The sequence below is a fragment of the Sebastes fasciatus genome, chromosome 17 (assembly GCF_043250625.1).
Source record: "Sebastes fasciatus isolate fSebFas1 chromosome 17, fSebFas1.pri, whole genome shotgun sequence".
Lineage (NCBI taxonomy): Eukaryota > Metazoa > Chordata > Actinopteri > Perciformes > Sebastidae > Sebastes > Sebastes fasciatus.
The window spans coordinates 21,628,264-21,654,477 of NC_133811.1; the positions used below are offsets into that span (position 1 = coordinate 21,628,264).

At 41.0% G+C, this 26,214-nt stretch overlaps 1 protein-coding gene across 2 annotated transcripts in view; it reads right to left on the minus strand.

Moving 5' to 3' along the window:
* The window catches only part of kmt2ba (lysine (K)-specific methyltransferase 2Ba), a 34,380-nt gene that overhangs the window by 5,202 nt on the left and 2,964 nt on the right, over positions 1-26,214 (minus strand). The window contains exons 2-28 of one of the 2 annotated variants that reach the window (XM_074614561.1): positions 21,471-22,944; positions 20,990-21,144; positions 20,607-20,690; positions 19,366-19,522; positions 16,638-16,908; positions 16,301-16,362; positions 15,892-16,134; positions 14,467-14,576; positions 10,470-10,574; positions 9,643-9,756; positions 9,319-9,465; positions 9,032-9,124; positions 8,699-8,816; positions 8,377-8,490; positions 7,815-8,002; positions 7,534-7,635; positions 7,181-7,291; positions 6,848-6,924; positions 6,517-6,686; positions 5,732-5,817; positions 5,376-5,510; positions 5,055-5,213; positions 4,769-4,886; positions 4,569-4,647; positions 4,225-4,388; positions 3,833-3,994; positions 641-3,014 (exon numbers count right to left, since the gene is read on the minus strand). In XM_074614561.1, the coding sequence (XP_074470662.1) occupies positions 641-3,014; positions 3,833-3,994; positions 4,225-4,388; positions 4,569-4,647; positions 4,769-4,886; positions 5,055-5,213; positions 5,376-5,510; positions 5,732-5,817; positions 6,517-6,686; positions 6,848-6,924; positions 7,181-7,291; positions 7,534-7,635; positions 7,815-8,002; positions 8,377-8,490; positions 8,699-8,816; positions 9,032-9,124; positions 9,319-9,465; positions 9,643-9,756; positions 10,470-10,574; positions 14,467-14,576; positions 15,892-16,134; positions 16,301-16,362; positions 16,638-16,908; positions 19,366-19,522; positions 20,607-20,690; positions 20,990-21,144; positions 21,471-22,944 (7,172 nt within the window). Of the gene's footprint in view, positions 1-640; positions 3,015-3,832; positions 3,995-4,224; positions 4,389-4,568; positions 4,648-4,768; positions 4,887-5,054; positions 5,214-5,375; positions 5,511-5,731; positions 5,818-6,516; positions 6,687-6,847; positions 6,925-7,180; positions 7,292-7,533; positions 7,636-7,814; positions 8,003-8,376; positions 8,491-8,698; positions 8,817-9,031; positions 9,125-9,318; positions 9,466-9,642; positions 9,757-10,469; positions 11,313-14,466; positions 14,577-15,891; positions 16,135-16,300; positions 16,363-16,637; positions 16,909-19,365; positions 19,523-20,606; positions 20,691-20,989; positions 21,145-21,470; positions 22,945-26,214 lie in introns of both variants that reach the window. The other variant, XM_074614560.1, reaches the window with a different exon arrangement.

Genomic DNA, 26,214 nt, shown 5'->3' on the forward strand with positions numbered 1-26,214 from the left:
AATAGACAGTAGGGCTGCTCCCTCCTAGTTGACTAATCTGTCGTTTTGATCTTAGTCGACTAAGATTCGTTTAGTGGATTAGTCATTTTTTATGCTGAATGACTCATTTATAAGAAACTTATGAGCACATCTCTGGTAAACACAAGATTTAAAGTGGTGCTTTTGTGTGATTCTTTGTGGAGAAACTCAGTTTTACTGATCTGTCGATTACATCAACTAACTGATTAGCCGACAAAATGGTATGAGTGTTAGTCAACTAAGAATTTCTTTGGTCGAGGACAGCCCTAATAAACAGGCTTGCTAAGTGAACCTACCAAGAATCTTACAGACAAATAGACAGGTGACTTTTTAATATTTTTGTTAAGGTTTAAAATTACGCAAAAAGCCCAAAAGGTAACGTCATGCAGAAAATTCAAAATACCACACATGTATGTATTTTATCATTTCACAACCAACCCAATTATGAAAATAGGCAACAGCTGCAGTCCTAATAATAGTTTATCCCAGGTTGTAACCTACAGGTGCATTGCAGCACAAAGTTATCTTTTGGACAACATGCACTCATGTACTTTTTTATAATCTTATATTCTCTTGTACAGTGCAGAAAAAACAAGTCGAGAAGAATCAAATCTTTGAATACCTGGGATCATTAACTTCATCCAGCTCACTCGAGGGATCCCTCAAGAAGTCCATCTTGGATTTCTTCCTGGAGGGCCGTTCAGACACTGATGACACACTCTTGACTCTCACCTGGGGGCGTGATGAAGCAGGTGTTGGTTGCAGGGTCGAATCTGGTTCATTGAGGGAACCACTGGGGGACTCTAAAGGTGCAGCTGGTGACTGATCTGAGACATCTGAGTCCTCAAACTGGGACGGTCTTCGATGTCTGGCCTTTGGTCGCCGAGCTTTTCTGAGGATGATGGGGTTTGTCTTTGGCTCCTCGCGGTGGGTGGCCATGGCTCTGTCTATAATAGCCTGGGCTGTGCTTTCCTCAATGTTGGAGAAAGCTGTGTCGGGAACACTCGGCACACTGACCGGAGCTGTGGTTGCTGGAGTCCCGATGCTTTTCATAGGCACCACTCTAACGATGATTTTTTTCTCGGATGTTGTCGCGTTGTTACCGGCGGAGGGGGCGTTTGTGGCAGAGACGCCGGCACGAGGCCTTATTATAACACGAGGGACCGAGCGCTGCAGGGCGTTACCGCTGTGGAGCATCTTGGCAATCTGGCTTATTTTATTGTACGCAGGAGAGTTCGTACTGAGCGACTGATACGTGTTTGATCTCGGGTCTTTGATCAGAATCTGACCTTGTCGGTTGACCAGAAGGACCTGAGGGGAAGGAGGCGTGCTAGTGGCTGCAGCTTGATTCTGAATCGCGACTTGCTGCTGACTTCTCGAGTTGTCCAAGCGAATGGCGATGGTTCTGCCCTGCGAGGCACCAGCCTGAATGGGTATGTTTAAACCGTTGATCACAATGGGGGAGGTGACTGTGCGTGGAATTGCACAAACGGTGGCGGCAGCAGCAGGGGAAGCCGATGCATTATATGCAGCCTGTGTAGGTTGAGAGGGCAACACCAGTTTGAGTTTGCGCTGCTGTGGAAGACACGGTTTTGGCGACAAGCGTTTGAGGTTTGATGCTGGACGTTTTGTCTTCACAATGATGGTTTTCATCGGCACCGTGGGAGATTTTTTGGCTTTACGCTCTGGAGGTGGACTACGCTCTGGAGATGGACTACGCTCTGGAGATGGACTACGCTCTGGAGAGTAGTCGGGGTCATTCAAATCATCTTTAAATCCTTCAGCGGAGTCCGTCGATGAGCTGTTGTCGTAATTATTGCCAACTTCACTGTTCTTTAGGCACACCACAGTGCCATCTTCAGCGGAAACAAAATGGCCCGTAGCGGAATCCAAAAACACCTCACTTTGAGATGTTGGTGATTCAGAGCTCATCGGGACTTCTTCCTCCTGAACGGACACATCATCGTTTCCATAACAGGCTTCAAGAACATCAGATGGAGGACTTTCCTGAAACTCTGGCTCAGCTGGCGACTTTGACACAGTATACATTGGCTCCAGCCTCTTTAGAGCGACTGTCAGCTGTTTCGTAGGTGTATTAAGGTTGGTGTGAATCTTACTCTCTCCGTCTTCTCCTTTTATGTCCTGAGCTTCATCATCGACCGCCTCGCTTTCATCGCTCTCTGACCCGCCGTCCGCTCCGTCTAACTGTGAGATCGACTGTGTCGAAGTGAGCTGACCTGAGGCGTCTGAGCTGCTGGCCGCGTCGCACACCACTGTGCGGGAAAATTTCAAGTAATGGCTCGAGTCTTCATCTTCATTTTCCTGATTATCGGCCTGCATTTCCACATCTTGTGCGACGCCTTCCACCTCTCCTCTCCCGCCCTGTGCTCCACAGTGAAGCGCCACGTTTTCGGTGAGCAGAGCCTCGTCAAACTCGAGCTTGGCGTTCAGCATTGAGGCCACTGCTACCTCCGTGTCAGGGTCAAACACAGTGTACGGCAGCTCCTGGGCCATCAGGTGGGCTACCTCCTCTTCCAGGTTATCAGGGGCTAATGAGATCCCGTTGGTCGTAGCCACTGCCGCGTCTTCTGCCTCAGACGATGCAAGGAAGTCTTGGGGAACCTCTGCAGACACTGGAGTGGTGATTTTAAAGTTCTGCCTCCCTTTGGGGGATTGACTGATGGCTCCTCTCCGAGGCGACAGCCCCGCAGAAATGCTGGAGTTGGATCGAGGCGGGGAGCTCCAGACTGGCGATGTTGAGTTTTGTCTCGACAGAGGCGGCGAGGTTGCTCCCAGGTTTGACGACCTCGGAGGGGAGCTGAACAGGGCACATCTGGAGTGGACGGTGCCACCAGAGCGGAGGGTCATCGGTACAGATGGGTCGCTGTCTGTTGGCGAGGAACTGCAGCGGCTTCTTGATGAGAGCCTGCGAGGCCGACGGGTGTCCTCCAGGTCCCTCAATGTCAGGATGTGATGTGATTTCGGAAGAGCGGACCCTGAGAGGAACAAATAACAGTGTGAAGAAGTGGCAACAATGCTAATCTATAGTGGTGAAAAAAATCAATTCACCCATGTATCGCGATTTTTTTTTTTACGATTTTGAAATCGTTTTTTTTAATGCATGAATCTATATTATTGCTTCATTTGAGTCTATGCTGAGGTAAAAGGAAGTTGTTAAATGCATTCAAATGGCCCCGATGGAGCTGACCATGGATGTATAAAGAGAACGGAGCTAACGGGAGAGCTAGAGATGGACTTGGCTTGACTTATACACGTGTGACTACATCTGTTTTTCAAAATAAGGTGTTAACAAAGGGAGCTGTATAAGCAAAAAACATGATATAGAAATAAGATTGAATGGTTTATATTCACCAGAAGTATAAAACATTACACGTCCCGTATAAATCAATAAGAAAATACCACTAATTTGTGAGGGAAATGTCTCCATTCTTTCATTTTGGGGTTGCTGGAATTTTTTTTATATAAATAATGGCTGACAATGACTGATATATTTGACTTCAGTACATCTCTGACTACATACATGCTGAAAATCAAACCTTTTTACTGTGTCAATTTAGAGATTTTCCAAAGTAAAACTTCCTGGAAGTGTATGATTCAAGTTTTTCTCATGGTCTAGTGTTAAAAAAGTTAACAAAAATCACAATAAATCATAATATCGAATTGCAATACTTAAAAATTACAACCCAAGTCGCACCCAAGTATGATGATAGTATAGAATCAGGAGTAAGGGTGCATCATCCCTGTCCTACTCAAAACACAGAAAAAACAAACATTTTCCAACATCATAAACTACCTGGAGATGGAAGAGGTCGAGATGATCCTCCTGCTGGTCTCCTGGTCTGTGTGTAACCAGGACTTTTGGATCCAGGTGTGCTGGGCTGTTTAGAGTTGGGTGATGGAGTAGCGGACTTTATGGGGCTGGAGGAAGAACTTAAACAATCCAGGGACTCTATATCTGGTAAAGGAGAAAAGGTGTCAAACAAATACAACCACAGTGCAACTCAACAGGTCATAAAATATGACCAGAAGTACTCAAGTTCTACTGTTTACGTTGCAAAAGAAACACTTCAGTGAAACCAAAATAACAGTTGGATCAGTTTTAATGGAAGATTTAGCCTAATCATGTTATGGGCTTGGTAGCTTTTATAAGGTTACACAAGGTTAAAATCTAAAGTTCCTGCTGACCTCTGTGGTGACGGTCGGGGCTGTGGACTATGGTGTGATTCTGTTCTCGGTCCCACCTCGGATCTTGCTCCTCACCAGGGAGAGGCGTGCTAACTTCTGTCACCTTACATGTGTACTTGCAGCGTCTGCGGGGGTCCACAGTGCTCCAGTACAACCGAGAACATCTGGAAAAGGAAGGGAAGAAGAATGCGTTCATGTGAATATACAAAAAGAGGAGTAATACCCAAACACAAGTCATATAAAGGCATTTTGAGAACAATAAGTCCTACAAAGTATTTGGAGTTTCAGTAACAAACATACTGAGAAATAAGGCTACCGGTTGTATAATGACAATGAGCACTTACTGATAGCCAACAGGATACAGCATCCTCCCATTTGACGACAGCTCTGACAACACACCAAGTTTCTGAATCTGCAGAGAGCCTGAGAAAAAAAAAAAGAGAATACGTTTCAGCACATTAAAGGCAGTCTGATTTCATCCCTTTATGGAGACACTGTACATGAGTCAAGTGGCTCAAACCAACAACAGACAATGTATTCTTACCTATGGTCATGTTTATGGTGTCTGGGTCGAGGCCTGTGAGGAACTTTCTTCTGAGATTGATCCCATCAAAGTCCACGTAAACCCGTCGAGGCACTTCAAACCCTTTCCCGGACACCATCTGGAAGAATATGGTAAAACCATAAATCAACACAATGTAGAGAACATCAGCAGGTGTGAGGTGTGCGTGGGTAAAACTGAAAGAGTAATGCTTCCCCCTCTGACAAAATGTTAATCTATAACTATAATGCAAATAAAAGATACGTTTAGGGGGAAATTGTGTCTATACCTTCGCACTGATAAGATCCCTGTGTTTGAAGCAGTACACCTTCCTGTCCAGCTGAAACACACAGTTCTGGGCACGAGCACACATGAAGTGGAAATTACTCTGGCAGGTGGAGAGACAGCAGCCCACAGTGGCTCCCGACTGCCCACAACGGTCACAACGCTGCAGAATGAAGGATGAAAATAATGTTAATAAACTAACATCATTATACTTTTTCACACAGGTTCATCACAGAGTTATGCAACTTGTGCCAATCCTAGAACACTTGACAAATAAACATCTAGCTACAAGAAACATGTATTTTATTTCCAGGTAATATCTTACCAGGTGGCGCCCTCTTGAGACGGCGCTGTGCACTTGCAACAGAGCACTGTTCTCCTCATACACCTCTGCAGACCAGAGGCAGCAGTTAATGTGGGCCCACTCGTTCTGTCCCAAGTACAACAGCCGTCCTGAATCCTATCAGGAGGGAAATACATTCACATCACTTAATAAGCAGTAGAGAGTAACCATTTTATATTGTAAGATGACACGCAGAACATTTAGACACATGTCAAACCAGGAACATATAATGTCTTAAGTCACGATGAATTACTTTTGTTGTTTTTTTTTGCACATTCATAGATGATAAAAACATTCAGCCCTTGGAAGTAAATACACAGTAAGAAAGCTAAACTCACCTTGGGAGCATAGTCTCCACTTCGTTGGCACAGGGCACACTGCCTCATATCTTCAGTGTTGGTGGTTTCCAGATCACTCTTTACACCTGTGAGAAAAAAAGAGGACCAAATGAACATATATGTATATTATAAACCCGAGAAAGCAAAAATATATATAGAGATGTATTGATACAGCATTTGAGGGCCGCAATAACAGATCTGTTTGATACAATAAGAGATCTGTTTGATACAATAACAGATCTGTTTGATACAATAACAGATCTGTTTGATACAATAACTGATAATATTACTCTTACAAATGCAAAAATATGAAGAGGATAAAATGATATTTTTAGATCGATACGTTTATTTTTCTAACACAACACCAGTGTCAAGAGAACCATCACCATCCTAAGAATAAATCATTTATCTATGTTAAACTTGTTATAACTATGGACTGCATTTATATAGCACCTTTCTACCTTACCGGACAAAGCGCTTTACAATTTGCCTCTCATTAACCCATTCACGCACACATTCATACACCGATAGTGGCGGAGCCGCCATGCAGGAGGAGCTGAACCACCAAACTTGTGATTAAAGGACAACCCGCTCTACCATTGATTTTATTAAATATGTAGACAAATTAATGCCAAACCATATGTCCTTACTGGCAAGAATGTACAGGCTACAAAAACATCAGAAAAAAATACTATTATTGGCCAAAATAATACAAAATTGCACACTTTTTGCATTTGCACATGTGAAACCTGTAGATTGAAGAGAGGCTATTATAGCTTCCATACCATGTGAATACAGAGCGCGCCTGTGCGATACACCAGACTGCTGTGTAATGACCGAGTCCGTTTTCCCCGCCTGTGGGCCCCTGGACTCTTTGGGTTGGTATGTCCTCTCCAGCCACTGAGCATAGCTGTGCTCCTTAGATGGTGGGAGGACCGCCTCGGGGAGCATGCCACTACAGAGTGAAGGATAAAGACCGTAAGACAGGGGGCAAAGACACTTTTATTCTCTACAAGTTATTTGACTAAACACACCTAAAGATTCATCTATGCCATAAAGCTCAAATATGAATAATGAATGTGTATACATTGAGGGAATAATCATTTTAATTATTACCTTGGGAATTCCTCAGAGAATGAGTTCCACTTTTTTAGATGGCTTGCAGGAAACCAACTGAACACCTGCTCAATCACCTGCAATAAACATTAAATTCAAGTAAGATCAAAAGGTAAAATTATGATGAATAACGGTGTCTATTTTTGGACACTTTGGACAATATTTGACTCTGTCTTTTTATATTTGTTTAATGACTCAGTTCCACGTTGCAGCCTGTCAAACCAGAGGAAGTTAACCATGAAAACAGAAAAAGTAGATTTCCATTGGATATCAATGAAATGGGGGTCTCTAAAAATAAACACAAACCGTGGGAGATTTGGGAGGGAGGCTTACTTTGACATAGCGTGCTCTGGCCTGACTTGTCGGTCTCTGGTCCTCAGGAAGAAGCTCTTCCTCCTTCAGCCACTTCCTCATCACAGAGACGACATCCGCATGGAAAGCTTTCTGAGGGAGCGAGAAGGGAGGGAAAAAAAGGAGGTCAGCGCTTCAATCACGAGTATCTCACAAGAGTCGGTTCCAGAAAAAGAACCACATACGTGATTTCATTACCATTTTTATGAATTTGTCTCAGCTGAACGTGGCAACACTTGCTGTATCCTGATTATTACCGACTGCTTTGGTACATACACAGGAATAAAAACAGGAAGAGCGGCTCTTAGCAGATTTATCAGGAAGAATATACTCACTATTGAGGTGTAACCGCCCCCTTTAAACTTCTTCTCCATGGCTTGCAGATCACACACTGGTTGCTGTTCCCTGACAAATTGTGTGTTGTTTGATTCCCGACACTGAAACACAAAACCAACAGTTTAAATATGAGGACTAATTCTGCCATCTGACCAAAAACAATACCTACACTTAGAAACAAAACATATTAGGATGATCTTAAGGGAAGGCAAAAGCTTATTTTTTTGTTTATTACTGTTAATTATAAGATTCTTGGGATATTATCTGGGTACGCTCTTACCATTTTACACATAAGGAGGTGCTGTGTGGCGTCGTCGGAGAGGAGGCCAGTGAGCACCTCCTCCAGCCCGTCTATCAGCCTGCTCTGCAGCTCCTCCTTCAAGCTGCTGTCAGTTTGGTGCTGGCTGCAGGGGGAGCAGGTGAAAGGAACTTCTTCTGGTTGGCTTGACAGCAACCCAAACAGCTCATCTGTAATGACAAAACAGACACCTTTTAGAGGCTATAATGTTGATAAAGATCAGATCTTAAATATGTGTTCTACATGTATAAATAGTCTAAGAATCATAATGTATTAGAAGTTGGCGTTTATGTCCCTCTTTAACTAAGATGTAGTGGAAATGAAATCATGTGCTCTTGTATTCTTTTACATGTAACAACAGGTGTTTCATTGAGCAAAAGTGTATTCATTCTCACATTAGAAATGATTATATTCTCCCATAAACTGTAACTTAATATAGTTTTAATCTTATGAAACACTAAACCATTTATTAGTGTTTGGTTGGAATGAAAACTCTGGATCACTTTGAAATTTCATTTATGAATAAAAAGCAATATATATTCACCCGAAAGTCCTCCACATGTGTGATGAATCCAGTGGCTGCACGCTGAACACTGAACCATCTCCGAGTGTTGGCTGTTGTCTTTGTAGCATTTGTCGCAGATGGTGCAGAAATTACCTGATGTTGATACAGATCATATCATCACTCACATCATCCATTTATTTCTAGTGCCACACATTTCAACTTTAAATGCAGACTATGCATAGAAAATCCATGGCGTCCACCCGTTTGGTTAGGTTTCCAAACATTGAACCGTGTATTTAGTGAGCATTCAAACATATGATTAAGAAGCCTTCAGAACACTGGTGTCTCTCAGAGGTCTCACCCTTTTCATGGAGAGAAGTGCAGTCAGGACAGAGGTCCTGGTCGTGGTTCCAGGCCAAGTCCCAGAAATTTCCAGGAGTCACGCCGCAGCTTTTACACCGAATGCATGTCATGCACACCTGCACAAACACAACAATGTCACAAAACAGCAAGCATGAGGCCCTAGGAGGGTTCACACTGAATATAAAACCCATTGATTGTCCATGATGTACAGTGTGATGGCGTTCTTGACACTTATAGACTTCTGTGTAACATATATAATTCTTTGTAGAATTGATGTCTCGATATTCCTGGGACGCAGCAAAGACATTACTATATATTTTAAAGCAATTACCCAAGGCATGCTGCAGTTCATAGGCTTAGGGTAAGTTGGTCCCAAGCAGGAAGGGTGGTAGGAGGTTTGGCATCTCCTACACTGCAGCACAGGCTAGAGAGGAAACAAAAACAAACCCGTGAATCATGTTTCAATGAACACATTGAACCCGATAATTGTATTAAGACAAACTTTTAATATATAAGTCTTAGTTCTAAGTTCAGAAAAATTGTGAACCTATCCTTAACACACATTTAGGAGCCTTTTTTGGTTTTAGATCATACTGTAAGTGATGATGGGTTGCCTACCTTCGAACTCTTGCTTCGACGGCCGCACACATGACAGAATTTGCAGCGCCTGCAGCACCAGTTTTCCTTGTTCTCCTTATGGGGGCGCTCCTCTGGCGAGAGGCAGAAACTGTGGAAAGGCTCACAGCAGATCTGGCAGAATATCATCTGATGGAAGCACGAGACAAAAGTGTTATTGTTGGCACTGCAGAGCATCAAAACACAAAGTTACAGCAAATATAGGCTTGGAGAAACGAAGTGTAAAATGTGAACGGAGAGAACGGCAATATTTCTCAGAACGCCGTTAGTATCAGTTATAATATTCGAGCTCTGGTAAAGAATTACCTCATGTCGTCCTTTACTGGCGCAGAGCAGACAGACAGGTTGTGGTGTGGAAGGGATAGATGTGAGGACGCTGAGGCCGCCCATTAGCCAGACGTTCTGGACAGCACAGTCCTCCTGGTAGACACAAGGAAAGAAGAAGAAAGTCAGAGGAAAGCCATCAGTTTCTTCTATGGTAGATTGATGATGCATGAGCTCATTAACGTGATTCAAACTTATAAAATTAAGCAGCTTCATAATGATCTTATAACAACTACTAGTAGCATGGTTGGTCCTCAACATGTCACAGTAATAAATATGCAATTTGCTCAAGTCCTGTTTATTTCCAACATCTGGATGAATGCATTTTAATATATAAATTAGGGTTGGGCGATTGGATGAATACATCGGCTATCGGCTGAGTACATCGCCGGTTGTTTTTGTGGGCGAGGTTTGCCATTTTATTTTGACTAATTTAATGGTCCGCCTCCGAAGAGCGAGAGCCTCTCTGCCAGCTGAGAGGGATACAGCGAGAGTAAACAACATGTAGAGCCGGCATATTTTCACTTCAAACTCTTTTGGTGATTTATACTGTGTTTAGCTTCTGTCGAGTTTGAATGATGTGTTTTTTAACGATGCTCTGCCGTTAGAACCGCTGATCGCCCGGCCGATCGCCCAGCCGATCGCCCGGCCGATCGCCCAGCTGAAACTACGGCAGCGGGGGAGGGCACACACCTGTGCAAATATATCGTCAATTGCCGGTTGTTGGGCTGACGATGGCCGGTTGGAAAATTTGAACATAACGCCCAACCCTAATATAAATGCCACCGAACACAAGAGCAAAAACTCACCTTGAAATCCACGCGAATCTTGTACTTGTTCTGCAACAGGCCCTTTTGGGAAAACCCGTTAGTTAACCCAGTCAGGGCGTTCACTGACGTACACTCTGCAGGATTCTGGGAACGAAGGACATAGTGTTTGTCAGTGGTGTGACAGTTTTGCAGCACCGTCTCTTTTACAGAACCGTCCTCCTCCTCCTTTTCAGGCCGATGCCCACGTCTGTCCTCCTGCTCCTCTTGCGTGCCCTCCTGTAACTCAGTGTGTGGATCAACAGTCTGAGGGAGCACTTGAACAGTTTTGTCTTTGTTAGCTCTGTGTGTCTCAGTCAAAACATCTGGGTACCGCACCTCAGACTCTGGGTGTTCCTGAAAACACAACTCTGACGAAACCTCTGTCAGAGCAGAGTGCAGCACGGGCTGGGGATTCTGTTGAGATGGTGATGATATACATTTGTGCAAATGCAAGGCTGACTGCACCAAAGTCTGGGGCAAACGGTGCAAACGCAACAGCAGAAATCTGTCTTTAGAGTCTGTTATAGGATGCGGTGAAAGTGGAGAAGCGGGATGCGTAACAGGCTGGGACAGTTCTGGCGGACACTGTGGTGTGGAATGTGATGGATGGGAAATAGCAGACTGCGTTAAAAGCTGGGCCAATAGTGGATGCGTCTGTGCAAAACACAGATCCGGACTCTCGGGACTCTGCTTTGGCAAATGCCGAGCAGACTGCAGGATAAAATCAGGCAGACGGTGTAAGTGAATTTGTAGCTGCTTCTGCAGCTTCGGCATTGGGCTTCTGGGTGGGCTGGTTTCTGGTAAACTTTCTCTGGGCTCCATCTCCTCCTTGATCTCCTGTTCCTGTGGAGGAGGGGACTGCCTAAGCCAACCAGCACGACAGGTTCCAAAGTGACACGAAATACTAGTGACATGCAGAGGCGGCGACCGGCAGCAGCCAAAGTGACAGAAAAGGAGAGGAGTGCTATGACTTTGAGAACGTTAGCCAGGAATAAGAGGTAAGAAAAGGTAAAGATGGTGCATTGAGCAGCAGTAGAGACACACAGAGGTGCGGCTTGGAGTAAAGTATGCATGTATCCAGTTCAAAGACCGCTAGATAATTACAAAAACAAAACTAGCATTAACAATTATTTAGAAATTACTGTCAATATACAAAACACTAGCAAATAATTTATCATGTTTAGTGTCATTAAAAAAGGCTGACATCTCTGATATATAAGCTGTACAATGCAAATAGGCAGATAGCATGAGAACATGAAATTATCGACTTTTTGCGATTAAAAAACATTAAATATTATAGATTTACACCTCCCTATCATTAGAGCAGATGTTGTTCTGATTTTATTCCTACAATACAAGGAAAGAGTTCACAGTAAGATGCCATGTGTTGTTCTCTCAGTTTGTTAGTTTCAGAAGAAAGCTTGCCTATTTTCCCTGTGCAATATGCAGTACTACCGAAGATTGCTTGAATATATTTATAGTAGAATCCTATGTTATACGGCTCTTAATGATCTCTGTTATTGTTTAGATTACTTTTTTATTTAAAGTCTTAAGTCACACTTCCAGCAGTAACAATGCCGACAAAATTTCTATTAATTGTGCAGCCCTAACGTACAGTGTGTTTAGAGGGGCCTAGCATGAACTGCACATGCAGATATTTATATGTGCAATTTCTAAGGGACATGCGTGATTACATTCATGCAGGTACTCCAATTAGATGTGTGCATGTTGTATTTTAAACCAGCATTTCCTGAACAGAAGGTCTCTTCCAATAACCTGTAAATAAGTTTGTTTTATTAAAAGGTCTAAGCATGCCTTTTGCACCCACCAGCATACTGTCCACAACCATGTCTGTTTACATTCTGCGAAGAATCCCACTACACTGTAGTGAGCACTGTGGACAAATCTACAGCTAACCCATAAACTGGGCGAAACCAGGAAAGCACTTGTCGCTTTGTTTACAATGCCACTTATATAGACCACACGTCGATGATTTTGTGTACTTGCTTCCTCTTTATTCTCGTCTTCAAAATATGTTGGCTTCCTTTTTTGCTAGTGTGTGGAGGAGGAAGATGGAGTTATTGGCTTGTGGCACCACAATCCAATGAGTCAATCATCAATGAGGAGCAGCAGACAGTCGCCATGATGTTTCAAATTTTAAGATGTATACATTTTTTGTTTTTTTGTGAATGCATGGGTACATGTCATGATAACTTCACAAAACCAACGTGCATTATCAATTTGCAAGCAACAAACACAGATGGAGATAAATTCAATGATTGGAAGCAGCGTCTATATATAAATATTAAGGGAATTTCTTATGAAGAATGTCAGAGGATTCAAGCAATGCAGTTTTAAAGGTAAAAAAATAAGCAAAAAATCATGTGTCATTCTTTCAAGACAGAGCTTTGACAGTGGACTAATTCACGAGTTTGCTTGATTAGATCGGCATGTGATTTGAAGCAATCAAATGTACATGCCGACTAGAACAAGCAGAAGCAGAGAGTCAGCCAGCAGAGCCAAGATTTATTTATGCGTCATCGTAGCTCAAGTTATTTTGCATCATAACAGCCTTTCAACATTGAAATGAGTTGTTTTAGAAAGCGATGGTGGATTTTACAGATCAGTTATACTGATGATCAACATAATCAAAAAAATATACTTGTTACCAAAAGGCTTATACTATTATTGTTAGTTAATTTTTAAATTGTTGTATTGCATTACTGGATTTCTCACAGTGAAACTGGACTTATGATCACTGAGCTGCAACAATTAATCGATTAGTTGTCAACTATTAAATTAATCGGCAACTATTTTGACAATCGATTAATCGGTTTAAAAATCTTTTAAAGAAAAAAACAGTAAAAAAAAAATCTTAAATGTGAATATTTTCTGGTTTCTTTACTCCTCTATGACAGTAAACTGAATGTCTTTGAGTTGTGGACAAAACAAGACATTTGCGGACGTCATCTTGGGCTTTGGGAAACACTGATTGACATTTTTCACCATTTTTTGACATCTTATAGACCAAACAACTGATCAATTGATTGAGAAAATAATCGACTGATTAATCGACAATGAAAATAAACGTTACTTGCAGTTGTATTTTTTGTCTGTTTATTGTTACTAAATTATAGTGGTGCTACTTTCATGAGAAAACCTCTTATTTAAATTGATAATATATAGCTATTGTTTTTGTTATTTTGCTTGTTTAATGCTCACACATGGATTGGGAGGTCATTTATTTAGATTTTCTGAATCTTGGGCCCCGTTGTGATGACCATGTGTGTGCATAATGCTGTACTGTAGATGTATGATCACGGAAGAAAAAATCATGTGGGCTAAATTTGTAAAGTAAAAATGCATATTTTAAAGGACCAGTGTGTAGGGAGATCTATTGGCAGAAATGGAATATAATATTCATTATTATTTTGTTTCAATTAGTGTATAAACACCTGTAACTAAGAATCGTTGTTTTCATTCGTTTATATCATTCTGCAACCGCAAGATGCCACCAAATCCTACACACTAATCCTATAAACATAACATGAGTTTTGTCTTCCAGTTTATAAAACATGAGCTTCGGCATATGCGAGGTATTTAATATGAAAGAGGAAGTTAAAAGTCAGAAACAGAAGATTAGCAAGGTTGAATTTGAAAGATTAGACTCACTCATTCCAACACAGATGATTAAATAAAAATGTGAAATAAACTATAAGTGTGATGCAGACCTGGGCAAAGTGTTGCTTGGAAACATTTGTGTTTGTTGTCTAAATCATGATTATTCAGATTGTCAGAAAATCACTTAATGTAAACTGACAAATTTTGTTTGAGAAATAAATTATTTTAACTGTGTGTTTTTTTTAACAGCACCTATCTGTAAATTTACCAGACTACCAAAAGAAGCAAAAAACATTTTCCAAAAATGCAATTTGACCCAGGTTTGATCAGGTGGAACGCTGGAAGTGAAAAGGAAAATGTGCTGGATGTTTTTTACCTTGTTAGCTCTGGTTCTGCTCCCAACTCCTTTGGAGAACAGCCGGCGAGGCTTCACTGGCTCAATTGAAGGGTCGTCTGGCAGCCATCCGCAATCATCAGGAGCGAGATCTCCAAAAGAAGAGACACAGATCTAAGATACGAGGCATCAAACACCCAACTGCTCGGGGCGCCTGTCAGGGGCATCTCTCCATTAATGCATGTAGGTCCTGTTTGTTCATGTGTGTGTATTTCAGGCCTGTGTGTACTGTGTAAATAACAGAGTGAAAAAATTGGGTCTCCCCTAGGGGATTAATAAAGTGCCTTTCTTCTTTCTTCTTCTTCTTCTACAATTCTGATTCTACTGCATTGATGTCTGGACGTAATTTCTCATAAAGCATTGAGGGTGATTCACTGTAAAGTTTGAGTGGGCTTCACCTATTCAAACATTAAAGTTGATTAAGTTTACATTATGTCACATTTACTTTGTGATTAAAAACTGTAACCAAGAAGATGTTTGCATTGGAAATGACTTTCCTAGATGCGGTAGAGCTAATTTGCTTAGCCTTTCTTCAACTTGCTCCATGCCGCTTTCTCCATCAGCCAACACTACACAAACAGGCTAAAGGATATAGTTAGCTGTCAACCTGAACCTGATGGGTATCTATATGTAGTTACATTTTTGAAAAATTTAAATATTACCCTGCAACTCTCAAAGTACTGCAGTGTGCGTAATGCAATACTTTGTCACTTCATTATAAAAACTGTTTTATAGCCCCGAAATCTTTCATTTTACTATCTAACGCCTCCTGCTGGTATTGTCAGGCGGCATAAGATGACATACATCAAAGGTCTCCTGCCAGAAAAATGAAAATATGCTGGAATCTATGAAAGACAGAACCTGAAAAAATCTAAAATGAATGAATAAATAAATCACTTGATAAATAAATAAATGTCATTACATGTAGCCATTAATTAATTGATTAAATGTGACATAAATTGATATTTCGTTTTTAATTTGTTTCTTTATTTATTTATCTTTGCATTAATTCCCTTATTTATTATTCTGTTTCATTTTATCTTTTATTTGTGTATTTATTTTATTATTATTTTTAATTTATTAATTTTTTGTATTTGTTTGTTATTTATTTTATATTTATTTTTAAATGTCTGTATTTATTTATTTATTTATACACAGTTTTCCCTTTGCATTTTCCCCCCTATTTATTTCCCCAAACTTATTTATTTCTGTATTCTTTACACATTTCTTTACGCATTTCTGCCTCATTATGCAAATGAGGGGGGCGCCCCTCAACGTGTATCACAGGGTCTTTGGTGATATGCTCCCTGCAACAGAGCTCTGAAATTAACATCAGAGATCTTCAAGCCACTGTCTGCAAAAGCAATGCAGTGACAAGTACAGACACACAGAGGTTTGAGTCGTTACCTTGTTTGCTAGCAGCAGCTACAGATGGCTTGACTGGCGATTTCTCTGCCTTAACTCCTTCTTCTCCCTCTTCTTCCTCAGATTCAGACTTCAGCAGGCTGCTGTAGGAGCGTGGCGTGATGTTACGCAGGGAGTGTTTCCTGACTCCAAGCGCCATCGAGGACGATCCCTCGCCTGCGCCTTCAAGCTTGCAGTTCTGTTCGTCACTGCTCGACACGGAGCCTGAGTACTGCCTTGCCTGGACTGAGAAAAAGGAGCCCCACCATTAATTTTGTAAACAAACTAAATATTTGTATATGTTGTTGAATTTGTTTTAGATAATTAATTACAGCAAATGAGTTTGAAAAAGAAACATTCACTCAGAGATAAAAATGAGAGCAGGAGCCTCATCTAATAATAAGAGACATACGTTTCAGTGGTTTGATGATGCGTTCCATCTTCGCTTTCTCAATCCGGTCACACTTTCTATATCTGGGGGAAGAAGAAACAGTAAAATGTAATTAAACTCTATATAAAAGGTAAAGTGTCTAAAGTTCAGCGTGGAGCATAGACTGTATATAAGAAGTGGACTTAGTCACTGTGACATCACCCATTTGTTTGTGGACTGCTGTTTTGAAGCCTCAAGTTCAGCATATTGGCCTAGTGTGAGGAACGCAACAAAGAAATCCTGCGCAGTAAAATTAGCCTATATTCACCAGCCTGTTCCGTAAACTCAACAGTCTGACTTTGCGATTAGTTTGACTTACACGCAGCACTGCCGCTTGGTGTTGGGCCCCCCGAACTTGGGCTTATCGCGGCAGTTGATGCACCTCGCGCAGTCCTGCTGTATCAAACAGCCTTTGCAGCGTCCGCAGCGGCGGGCACGGACTCCCCCGGGTACATATCGACTCAGGGACTTCTTCCTTCTGAGCCTGTGGCCCCTTCCCCTCCCCCTCCTCCTCCGCTGGATGTGTTCCTGAGAGACAACCCACTGAGCCCTGCCCTGATCAGCGATGTCATCGTCATCATCTGCCACATCTGCAAGCGAGAGACAGGGTGGATGGGTAAAAGAGCCACAATATACATTTCAAACATTATTACAGTACTTGTGATGTTGGGGGGGGCAACATCTTTGGATGCCAAAAACTTACTATTCAGTCTGCAGGAGACATTACAGGTCTAACTGCTGTGATTAAAAGGTGCTTATATACTCATTTACCGGTATTTTGTCTCATTTCTACAGCTATAAGTTACTACTGTTTGCCTGAAGTGTTGGAAATAAGAAAGAGTCACTCTAGAATAAAGTTAGGTGATTGGATGAACACATCAGGAGACAAATCCATTGCTGCCTGGTGGAAATCTCCCTACCGGACCTTTTTAGATATGAAAACTACTTGAAATAGATTTGAAACTCCTCTGGCATCCCCCAGTGGTAGTGTTTTAATGCCAGCTGGCACAGAAAGAAATTACTGTCATAATTTTAAATGAATACTGTAGCTGGAATAACATTGTGTAAGGATCCGTGTTTCCCAACAGCACTAGATGTGTTCATTAGGAGACAAAAATTCAGGGCAGTGAGTCTACTTGTCAAACGGCACTTCCTCACCTCATACTGAGTAACTCGACCACTCGACCAGTGTTGGGTAAAGCTTTCCAACAGCGGTGGCTAATCTGTGTGTGACAAAAGATATTTTTGCTGGAAAATATCTTAGTTACAACTACATCGAGCTAACAAAGCAGTTTTTTATGTTTTGCGCTGAGCAGGTTTGCCAAAAGCTATCAAAACTTGTGCTCTTTTACAAAAGTTTTTTTTAAGGTTGTGTGTTTATAACTGCAGAAGCTTAACGATGCCAGTTTGAAAGAATATTTTAGCTGGTGAATGTTTTCATTATGATACATTAGCAGAGCAGCTTTGCCAAAAGAAAACTGGCATAAATGCAAGTTTGGACAACGATAATGAAGCATTGAGGAGCAATTGGATTTAAAAACAGTTAACCTACCTGAGAGCATGGATTCAGTATCACATCGATCTATTTTTTTTTTTACAGTCAATCTGTGAATGATGTGGCAATTCTGACTATAACTGCACCGTAACAACAGTTGATGCTGCATACATCGCTATATGCTGTAAGCTTCTGAACTTTTCTGTGAAGGGTTCAGCAACATAAATTCAAGTTTAGAGATTTTAAGACCTTTTTAATACCATATAGAAGGAAACTTCACCCACAAAATGACCATTTGTATATAAATTTCTCACTCCGTGTTACCTTGAAGTCATGAAGAAAACTTGTCTTTTCTCGCATGCTTCCACAGTGAACGGAGAATCCAAAAACGGAGTAAAGTCTCTCTCTCACACAACTCGTGCAGTACAATCCAAGTCTCATTTATCGAATCATATGCTCACTGCTTCCCAAACACAAGCATTTTCACCAAAATCGTACTATTTAAAAACACTTTGGCATTAACAGTCTCACGCTTGCTCAGGCGCATACTAGTCCTTGCGAGACTGGAAGAGTCAAAAGTGTTTTAGTTAGTAAGGTTTTAGCGAAGATGTATGTGTTTAGGAAGTAGTGAGCATACAAGTGGATTTCTGAGACTTGGATTATGCTGTACGAGTTGTGAAAGATTGTAAACGGATGTTTTGATATAGTTTTGCTGTTGTGAAACACGCCCCCATTTACTTCAATTAATTAAGACTTTTCTCCGTTTTTTGATTCTCCATTTGCCATGGAGGCATGCGAGAAAAAAGTTTTCTTTACAAATTCAAGGTAACACAGGGTGAGTAATAGATATGACAATAATTTCTAATGATATAATTGATTTAGTTAATGCAACCTGGATCTGGTCATTAAACAGATGGATGTATTACCAATAAAAAAATTATGAAGTAATTTCAGTTTTTGCTAAAATCAACACTTGCCCATTATGAGTTAATGAGCTATGACAGTGTTTGCTGCAGGTCTGATGGTGCTGACTGAAACTCCACAAAAAAAAGATTGCACAGCTTCCTGCGTGCAATGTGTGAAACAGCCCGCCATCGGATACAAAAACATTTTACAACTACCATTAATGCCTTACAGCAGGCAACCGAAATAATTTCTAATTCCATTTTTTGTGAGAAAACTGAATTAAATACTTTTTAACACATTTCAAGACCTGCAGTCACTAAACTGAGTGACTAACTCCTTTTTGGGTTGAGGTCCCTCCTTTGGGTTCTGTGTCAGTTTCTGGACATTTCAACCAGATCTAACCAGATCTAACCAGATCTAACCAGGGACAAATGAGTTTAACACTGAATAAACTCATTTAGCACATCTATAAGCATCTCCAATTTATTTCCTTCAGTCCTTTGCTTATTAAACCCTCAACTAAAGTAACTGCATATATACAGTGCAATGCAAAAATGCATTGAGGTGCTCATCTTCCTCTACTAAAGCCACAGAGAAGTTAATTTATGCATTCTGTTTATAAACAACACATGTAGATGCGCTGTACCTTCTGCTGCGGGAGAAAAGGTGATGCCCTCTCTCTCGTGAAGTGGCAGGGCGCTGAGTCTGGGGATATCATCTGGCACCATCGCACGGGGCTGCCCCAAAGCCACTGCTGCTGCCCGGCACACATGTTTGATCCTCGGACCGCCCAGCGGCTGCTCCTGCACACAAACACACACAAAATACAAAATACTGTGAAATGTAGAAATGTTTGGTTGCAAACAAATTACAGTAACATCACTTGTGACACAAATTACCTCCCTATGAAATCTAGTCTCACATTACACAAATAATATGATACATCGAAAACAAATTAATATATTTCTCGCATAATTTGCCATTAGCACTGAGGTGCTGTTACTGTCTTCTATCTCTCTTTATTGATTGTTGTGGAATTTATGTATTTTGAAGGTGCTTCACAAATAAAGCTGGACCTTTTAATCTATTTCCTGGTACACAGATATACAGTATAGCAGCAGCCGATTTATTTACAAAAGTGTTTTTCCTTGTGGCCTGAGTGTTATAGAGGGGATCCTCGTCAGCACCAAGGTTATAATCATTTAGAATTTTTAAATAGTTTATTTTATTTTAGTTTTGACTTTTTCGATTTCATTTTAGTTTAGTTTTAGTTAGTTTTCAGAGTGCGTTTGCTAGTTTTTGTTTAGTTTAAATTTTTCAGAAAGGTTTAGTTTTAGTTTTTATATATTTAGTTTTACAGTAGTTTTTGTTAGGGCCAGGTATAATGTCTCAGAAATATGTAGCTACATATACAGAACATACAAAATACATGGAGAACTGTGTAGGAATGGCCATAATGTTTAATCTTCGTGTTACTTTAGTGAAGAAATTGCAGCATAGCGCCATCTCCTGGAATGTTAAGTCTGTTCAGTTTGTGGGGTTCAATGTCACGAGAGTTGACGGAAATAATGCCCTCTCTTTTTTTCGGTAGTGATATATTAAAGCTAAAAAAACTAAAACTGAAATGAATTTACGCAAAATTTTTATTTAAATTTTTACCATGCAATATCTTTTCAGTTTAGTTTTATTTAAAGAAATTTTGTTTCTTTTTAGCTTCGGTTTACTACAAATATTTTTCACTGCTTATTTTCGTTTTAGTTTGATATAACAAAAACCCTGCATAGCATATAATAAATGATCAAGATAAGAACCAAACTGCAGGTAATTAAGCAGCGGAGCGATGCTGCTTCATTCAAACCCAGACAAGGCAACAGTTAAAACTATTACCTGAGTAACGTCATCCTTGGGAGATACGCCAACTCTCCTCCTCCTCCTTCCGCTCACTGGCACTCGTGATTCTCTGGAACCCAACTATCGGTCCAGACGAGAAAGAAAACAAGGTTTTATGTAAGAGATGCTACAACACCACTGTGTTACTACACCTTCCTAAATAAATAGCCAAGTTACTTACAACCTGACTTATAAAGTTCAGACTAAAATAACAAAACAGTCCTAAACAAAACATATCTGCAATTATATTAATTATAATATATATAATTAATTATTGGCTGAGGAACATTGATTTAATTATCTTTCTTTTCAAATTTTGACAATTTTTCAAACCAAGAAATCTTCTTTTCTACTTCTACTGCTTTATCTTTGATTCTTACCTGTGACAACTTCAGCTGCTTCTGCTGATCAATCTTGATGAGCTGGACTTTGGCTTTCTTCAGCAGGTGGAGCATCGTCTTGTTAGCTCCACTGAGACCAATTCGATGGCTGGGCCCGCTGACTTCCAACGCCTCAGTGTCCCCGGTCACGCCTCCTGTTTCATCAGAACAAAACAACAATATTCAACATTTTTCATGGTGTTCTCAGGCCTAGAGATTTGTTGCATGCTCCAGTAAGTCTTTCCAGTCTTTTTGGAATTTGAGCTGTCAAATAAAACTAAAATCTTAAAAATTGCTTTAATAAAAAAATAACCAAAGGCTGAACTCTCTTTTTTCTCAGTTTAACCTGAACTTACTCAACTAAAAATAAAAAAAAAACATCTCACAATTCCTTGGGAAATTTGGTAAAGAAAGCACATGTTGGAGCATTTGTAAAAACAAGATCTTCATAAATAATTACACAAGAAGAAGCGATTCTTACTATTGTTGCCTGGATCTTCTAACGGCAAAGGTGAGGGCGCTTTCACATCAGCGTCGACCACCACGGCCAGTTTCCTCACGACACCAGGAGAGTCCATCTCCTCCATCATGAGCTTTGACCGCCGTCTCTTCCTGACGTGAGAGGTCAAACCGTCGCCATGATGTGTAAAATCCCCCTCAGTGTCGGGGCGGCCTTTCTTTTTCTCCGCCAGTTTCAAGGTAAGTTTCTTGAGGTTCTTGTAGATCTCTACGTGGCTCGTGCCTGGCCTGGGCTTTGATGGGAACTTTGTCACTGCGGATGGGCTGTCAGCCACAGATATAGAGTCGCTGTCTGACTGCAGCGAGTTGCCATCATAGCTTGACTCGTGACAGGATGGTTTTCCATCCTCTCTCTGTTGACTTTTCAGCCATGTCGACAGAGAGCCCTTTGGAAAGGGAATCATTTCCTCGTTCAAGAACCTCTTTGGAGTTTTAATAACGCGTGAGGACCGTGCGCTCATTACTGGAGTGGAGGAGTTGTTTGAGCTCCCCTGGACTTGTTTAGGAAACGAGCTCGGCTCACCCTCAGATGGAGTGATATTCTGACTTTGCAGCTGCAGCTCGTTCCCATCCGGCGTCGGTGTGACCGGAATGGGCTCTGGTACGTAGGTGTAAAAAACACGCCTGGTGCGATTACGAGACGTTTGTGGACGTTTAAATTCTGGAGCGATTTTTGGTTGCTTTCGCTTGTGCCCATACACAGATCTGCGTCTTCTGCGTGCTCTTTTTTCAGCGGAATCTGTGGCTTTACACTCGAGGGGCATTGCTGCCTCCTCTCCACTCTGGGCACCGGCCTCAGCTCCAGCCTCTGGAGACGCACCCATACCCTTAGCCATTCTCTTCCTCTGCCGCTTGTGAAAGGATGTGACCGACAGAGCGACTGCTTGAGATGTGCGTCCGGTGTGCCCAATTCGAAACCCCCTCATGCCTTTCACAGATCTCCGTGGCTGCGACTGGTCTGTGTCTGAGTCCTCCGACACCTCGCCTCGTTCTTTGACCTGGGAAGCTTGCTTGTTGCCACCAGCTGAGGTAGCGGCTGTTTGGTTTTGCGTACTGCCTGAGTGTGCGGATCTTCCTGTTCTCCTGATAAAGTCAGCTGATCTTGTACTGCTCTGTCTACCTGAGGCCTGCTCCCCTGCATGTTTGTCTTTTGCAGCAAGTGCCCCCTGCTTGCCGTGTAGTTTAATTACTAACTTGGGTATTTCTTTGTCTTTTGCTGGGCTCTCTTTGACATCCTCGTCTTCTTTAGAGACCCGTGGTACAATTTTCCCAATAACAGACGGTTTCGGGGTCTTGGGTATAATCTTTCCAGCGACAGGCTTTGCTCCCAGAGAATGGCCTGAATCTTGGGGAGGCTTTGCTTGACTGAGTAACAACGACTGCGGAGCTTTCTGTGGACGAACTGTTGTGGTCCCAAATCCAGTGAAATCTTCCTCCTGTAGAAAAACACAGAGAGTACAACCTTTAAACGGCTATAATACATTTGGACATGTTAAAATGAAAACAGGTGTGCTGTACATCACCACTGCAGACAATACAAACACCCACCATCGCCATGATATGGCTTAAAGCTGAAAAATGAACACAAAATTAAAAATGAACACAAAATAATTAAAAAAATATAGAATATCTTAAATATCCAGCATCCCCATAATATAGAGAACTGATGTGAAAGTGGTAATGAAGATGATGAAACAATTACTACTTTGTCAGCTCGGTATTGAGATTCAAATAATTATAATAAAAGGGTTCAGAAGGTGCTAGGGTTTGTAAAGTTGACCCATATGGGACCATCAATTGTGATGATAAACAAAAACTAAAGTAATATTTAAGGTGAAACAGAAAATCATAGGCAACATTAAGGATTCATGTGTTAGACTGACCTACCCAGCATATACTAAGAGGTCCGCTGTTGCGCAACCGATAGTGGGCACTATGAATGCACCAATCCAACTTTTTCAGTCCCGATACCGATACTGATACCCGGGCTTTGGTTACTGACCGATACCGAGTACCGATCCGATACCAGTGTTTAATTAGTAAGCTGTATACCTCACTGTGTTGAAGTGACTGGGATCATTCTTATATATGTAAGGCAACTTCAGGTTTTACTGAATTGTTATTTATTATTAAAATAATAAATTGTACACCAGCAACTTGGTAAAACAAATCTTCAAAATTAACAGGAACTACAATTCAAGTGTAAAACTTTTTAATGCAGCAACAAATTGGTCAAAACTTGTACAGGAATTCAAACATAGAATTGAATTGAATAGATCGGCCACATTGTCACGATACCCGATGCAGCTATTTGAGTCAGTATCGGCCCGATCTCCGATCCGGTTTCTGTGCATCCCTAGTGGGCACAGATGCAATGAAGTGTCAACCCTATAACTTATAAAAATGAAGAAGAAAAAATTCTGAGTTTGTGTTTTTTTGCAAATTAAGATTTAAGGACCACAAAAATTGCCTAATTGAAATTGTGTTGAACCTTTTTTGTTAGCTTTTTGATAATCAGAGAACCGTACTGTAATGTTTATTTTTGAAGAGGATATCCGTTTAGGTGGGGTGGTTGTCTAATATGAGTCAACTTTGAGGGCCCCTGTATGCTGACTGGTTGGCCATTCTGGTTAATCATACCATGTTCTAACACTCTCTCATACAGGTTAACATGTAGGGGAAAACTTCAGCTCAAATCGAAAGGGGATAGGTCAGAAGGTGACAGATTTTAGTCATTTCTCACCCACGTCTGAGTCATTCGATTATCCCTGCTGAAAATACTTTTCAGCATCAGCACTACTGTATACGCTTACTCCAGAGCTGCATCATAACAGTGCTGAGGCACCAAATGAAGCAGATTTTGGTTCCAATCTGTGAGTCAACTGCAAGAAATAACTCAGCAGATTCTCTGCCTGGGCACCATCTCTGCACAGGTGTAATTGTTAGTGAGATATAGGACAATGTTTTCTCTGAAATAAATCAGGAGTGTAGCACTCAAACTATAGTGGAATAAAAATCGTAGCTTAATTCTCCCCTAAAAGAGTGATATTTTAATATAGCCGAGTATAGGAAATATACATGCAAATGCCATCGCTACAAAAGTTTAAATAGATCCTTTGGAGCACAGTCAGCCTCCAGCATCCTCTCATTCAAGCACCTGTCTACCTCAGATGCAAAGCTTGCACATTGCAGCAAATCACTTCAACTTGACTTCCAATTACTCACATCCATCTTCGTGTGCAAAATGACGACTCCATAGATTTGTCAGAGATGAAACCCCCCTGCTGATATCTACTCCAAACCACTACGTGACGCGTGGTACTCCACTTGAACAGCAGCACCCACAAGCTTTGAGCCATGTGACTCTGTTACAGTCCACTCTAAAGGGATTGCATCAGTGAAGTCCGACTGATGTCAGACACTAAAGCCCCTGCTCTGCAAATTAAATAATAAGATTAGATCCAATTTGGCATTATATCATTATTATCACCATCCTGTCCGGATGGAGCTACAACGAGACCGCCTTAGATATTAATCATTTCATCATTGAAAATATGAGACTAGTGTGGGAGATTCAAGTCCTCTCTCGTTGGTCGTATAATATTTATGAATGACCCCAGCTCTTATCAGTTAGTAAGCAAAGCTGTGCACAGAGCATCTATAATCTTTGGCCTAGCAAAGCACTCACAATATGGTCAACACACAATACCATTTTAATTTTCAACCTTCATTTCTAGGCTTTTATCCACATTGAATATATGCAACTGTAAGATAAAAATTACACGGCATCATAACTTGTCATCTCTTGGCTAGCATTGTGAAAAATATTGAAGCATCAATATATATCAATACTTTGATATTTGAAATATTATTAATATTAAATATTTATAAATATTATTATTAGATATTTGCACTTTCTGCTCTCTCTTCTCTCCGACAGCGAATTGACACACACACACACACACAGCAGCGGTTGTAATAAGGATGCACCGATACCGGATCGGATATCGGGCCAATACTGACTCAAATAGCTGGATCAGATATTGTGACAATGAGGCAGATTATCTATTAAATTCAGTTCTATGTTTATATATCATATACATTATATACTGGAATTTTAATTCCTATTTAAGTTTTGACCAATTTGTTGCTGCATTAAAACCGTTTACACCTGAATTGTAATTCCTGTTAATTTTTAGCCAAGTTGTTGGTGTACCATTTATTACTTTAATAATAAATCATTCAATAAATGTATGTTATGTTATCTATTTATTTGTTACATTTTGTTTTACAAAGTTAGGAAAGCGACTTTTAAGTCAAGCATGATGTTTCCTTACACGTAAAAGAATGATCCCAGTCACTTCCACACAGTGAGGCATACAGCTTATTAATTAAACACTGGTATCGGATCGGTACTCGGTATTGGCTAATACCGATAGCGATACCTGGGCTTTGGGTATCGAGACTGAAAAAGTTGAATCGGTGCATCCCTAGTTTGGAAATTAACTTTTTTGTCCAACTGCCACTGTGGCTGGAGGATTACAAAATCTACCGGCCACTAAATACATTACCTTTGTTTTTTGGCTGGTGAGAGAAGCAAATCTAGCAGCCACTTGCATATTTTACCAGCATCTGAATGGTGACAGGTGCCAATTTCCAACCCTGAACCGCTATTTATCTTTTAATAAAAATATAAAATTTGATGC